The sequence below is a fragment of the Cucumis sativus genome, chromosome 5, assembly GCF_000004075.3.
Source record: "Cucumis sativus cultivar 9930 chromosome 5, Cucumber_9930_V3, whole genome shotgun sequence".
Taxonomy (NCBI): Eukaryota; Viridiplantae; Streptophyta; class Magnoliopsida; order Cucurbitales; family Cucurbitaceae; genus Cucumis; species Cucumis sativus.
In genome coordinates this window covers 17,692,974-17,696,889 of record NC_026659.2, presented here as the reverse complement: position 1 = coordinate 17,696,889, position 3,916 = coordinate 17,692,974, and the positions used below count along the sequence as shown (strand labels likewise).

Genomic DNA, 3,916 nt, shown 5'->3' with positions numbered 1-3,916 from the left:
CCAAGGGCTCACACCCACCACAGATTCATAGTTCTGATTTGTAAGTACTTCGTCAGGCTCGCCCTATTGGCACGCCCCCCACTCCCGAAACGGCGTCATTTTGAACTAACAGCTCCCCCAGCCCATCGAAATTTCCTGTCCAATAGGTTGGGCCCTCACTTTCGGCTTTTTCTTCACATACATTTCCTATATAATCACACCTTCTCCTCCCTACTTTTTCCCACCACCAAAACTTCAATTCAAACTACAACATCATATCACAACAAAGGTGGTGGAGGGCAAAATCAGGAGAATTATTTCATTTCTTTTCTAAACAAATAATCTCCCATGGCGGCTTCTGTCGACAACCGCCAATTTGGCTCTCTCCAGCCACCGCTTAATGGCGTCGTTCGCTCCTTCAAATCCGGTCCCAACCACCGGTCCGACTCCCCCGTTCGTGGATGCAACTTCCCCAATTCCAACATTAACAATCGCCTTCTCAAGAGCTCCGTGAAGATGGAACAGGAGGAAGAAGATGATGATTCGTGTAGTGAAGACGAGAACGATAACAACGAGCTTCGTGAATTGATCAAGAAGGGGAACCGTGAACTGGAACCGTCGACTGTGGACCCTAGAGATGAAGGGACGGCTGATAATTGGATCGAGCGGAACTCTTCCATGGTCCGTCTCACAGGGAAGCACCCCTTCAACTCGGAGCCACCTCTCAATCGTCTGATGCACCATGGGTTCATAACCCCAGTCCCACTACACTACGTGCGTAACCACGGAGCAGTCCCTAAGGCCAAGTGGAGCGACTGGACAATCGAGGTCTGTGGTCTGGTCAAACGGCCCACTAAGTTCAGCATGGACCAACTGGTGAACGAGTTCCGGTTCCGAGAGTTTCCAGCCACGCTAGTGTGCGCAGGAAACCGGCGAAAGGAGCAGAACATGGTGAAAAAGAGCATCGGGTTCAACTGGGGAGCGGCGGGAGTTTCAACGTCAGTATGGAGGGGGGTCCCACTGCGAGAGGTGTTGAAACGGTGTGGGATTATGAGCAGGAAGAAGGGGGCGCTGAATGTGTGCTTTGAAGGGGCTGAGGATCTGCCAGGTGGGGGAGGGTCCAAGTACGGAACTAGTATCAAGAAAGAGCTGGCTATGGATCCGGCTAGGGACATCATTTTAGCGTATATGCAAAACGGAGAGCAGTTGGCACCGGACCACGGGTTTCCTGTGAGGATGATAATACCGGGATTCATCGGGGTAGAATGGTCAAGTGGCTTAAACGCATCATCGTTACAACCAAAGAATCAGAGAACTATTACCATTTCAAGGACAATAGAGTCTTGCCATCCCATGTAGACGCTGAGCTGGCTAACGCCGAAGGTATAAAATAGTTACTATATGATTGAATTTTATGTCAACCTTAATTATAATTAAATGTTTAATTTAATTTAAAATATGCAGCATGGTGGTACAAGCCGGAGTACATAATCAACGAGTTGAACATCAACTCAGTCATAACAACTCCATGCCATGAGGAGATTCTGCCTATCAACTCCTGGACCACTCAGAGGCCCTACACCTTGAGAGGCTATTCTTATTCCGGTGAGCCGCCGCCGTTTTTTGTATTTCTTTTTTTATATTTACTTGGTTGTTATCTAGGAAAGGTAGATGTAGATCCGGAGAATTAAAGTTCAAAAAAAAAAAAACACACAACTATTTTAACGTGTCTAGTTTTGAAAAAACGTGTAGGTGGCGGAAAGAAGGTGACACGTGTGGAGGTGACAATGGACGGTGGAGAGACATGGCAAGTGTGCACGTTAGACCATCCAGAGAAGCCAAACAAATATGGAAAATACTGGTGCTGGTGTTTCTGGTCCTTAGAGGTGGAGGTTCTAGACCTGCTTGGCGCTAAAGAAATTGCAGTACGTGCTTGGGATGAAACTCTCAACACTCAACCTGAGAAACTCATATGGAACCTTATGGGAATGATGAATAACTGTTGGTTCACCGTGAAAACCAACGTATGCAAACCTCACAAGGGAGAAATCGGAATCATCTTCGAACACCCAACGGTTCCCGGCAACCAATCCGGTGGATGGATGGACAGAGAGAGACATCTAGAAATATCCACCGAATCAAACCAAACCCTAAAGAAGAGTATCTCCACTCCATTCATGAACACTGCCTCCAACACTTACTCCTTATCCGAAGTCAAAAAACACAACTCCCCTCAATCCGCCTGGATCATTGTCCACGGCCATGTCTACGATTGCACACGCTTCCTCAAAGACCACCCCGGCGCGCTCCGACAGTATCTTAATCAACGCCGGCACCGACTGCACCGAAGAGTTCGACGCCATTCACTCGGACAAAGCGAAGAAAATGCTCGAGGATTACCGAATAGGAGAGTTGATCACCACCGGCTACGCTTCCGACTCCTCCTCCAACTCCCCTAACAACTCCACTCACGGGGCCTCCAACTTCTCCCATTTAGCGCCCATCCGAGAAGCCCCAATGGTGACAAGACGCGCGGCACTGGCCCCTAACGAAAAGATCCCCTGCAAGCTGATTTCCAAAACCGAAATCTCGCACGATGTGCGTGTATTCAGATTCGAACTGCCCGGCGGTCAGGATCAGGTACTTGGGCTGCCCGTGGGCAAGCACATTTTTATATGCGCAAAAGTGGACGGCAAGCTTTGCATGAGAGCCTATACGCCCTCTAGCACCGTAGACCAGATGGGCTACTTCGAATTGGTCGTCAAGGTGTACTTCAAAAACGTGCACCCCAAGTTCCCCAACGGGGGGATCATGTCACAGTTCTTGGACAACATGGAAGTGGGTTCGACAGTGGAGGTTAAGGGTCCGTTGGGCCACATCGAATACACCGGACGTGGAAACTTTACGGTCCATGGGAAACCCCGGTTCGCGAAGCGGCTTGCAATGCTGGCAGGTGGGACCGGAATAACTCCGATATATCAAATTGTGCAGGCGATTTTGAAGGACCCGGAGGACGAGACGGAGATGTTTGTTGTGTATGCGAATCGGACGGAGGATGATATTTTGCTGAGGGAGGAATTGGACACGTGGGCGAAGAAGAACGAGCGTTTGAAAAGTATGGTACGTGGTGCAGGAGAGTATTAGAGAAGGGTGGGAATATAGCATTGGGTTTATTACGGAGGAAATAACGAGAGAGCATCTACCGGCAGCGGCGGAGGATACTTTGGCTTTGGTTTGTGGGCCGCCGCCGATGATTCAATTTGCAGTGCAGCCCAATCTGGAGAAGATGAATTACGACACCAAGAATTCCATGTTGGTGTTTTGAGTAGACAGAGACAGACGAAAATAATAAAATTTTAATTTTAATAAAATGTTTTTTTTTTCTTTGTTTTTTTCTTTCTTCAATGGAAATCGAAAATTGAAGAAAAGGACGTTGGATTCGTTTTGTAAAATAATTAGTATATGTGAATATTAAGTTGTAAATACCCTTCTTTTTCTCCTATTATTGTTTGGATGTCTACATGCAATTAAGGGACGATAATTAATTCATTAACATTTCTCACCTATTATTTCATTATTTTCATTATTTTCATTTTGGTATATATTTGAAATTAACGAAGAAGAAATTAATTGGTTCATTTGTGTAGGAAAATATGTGGAGAATTTTGAAGGGAACTTATTCGTGGGGGAACAGGGAAATGACAAAAATGTCAATTCAAATACCAAATTGTCCACTAGGGGAGATGATCAGCTTCAAGATAACAAGAGATAGAAAATTAAAAGAAAAAACATAGAAAACCATAGCAAAGAAAATTCTGCATTCAAACATGGTTTTGTTAAACTCGAGTTGTTGAATATATGAATTCTTAATATTAAAAATTTTCAGGATTCTTTGGCGTTTATGTCAATATTTGATATCATATATCTAAAATGTTGG

General features: G+C 45.7%; 1 protein-coding gene across 1 annotated transcript; it reads left to right on the top strand.

Annotated features, from left to right (window-relative positions):
- Positions 1-327: 327 nt before the first annotated feature.
- On the top strand, positions 328-3,304 carry NR2 (nitrate reductase [NADH]-like). Its single transcript, NM_001280767.1, is given in 6 exon segments — positions 328-1,238; positions 1,241-1,362; positions 1,444-1,584; positions 1,732-2,283; positions 2,285-3,093; positions 3,095-3,304. Coding segments are annotated over 6 exon segments (2,745 nt in total).
- The last annotated feature ends 612 nt before the right edge of the window (positions 3,305-3,916 follow it).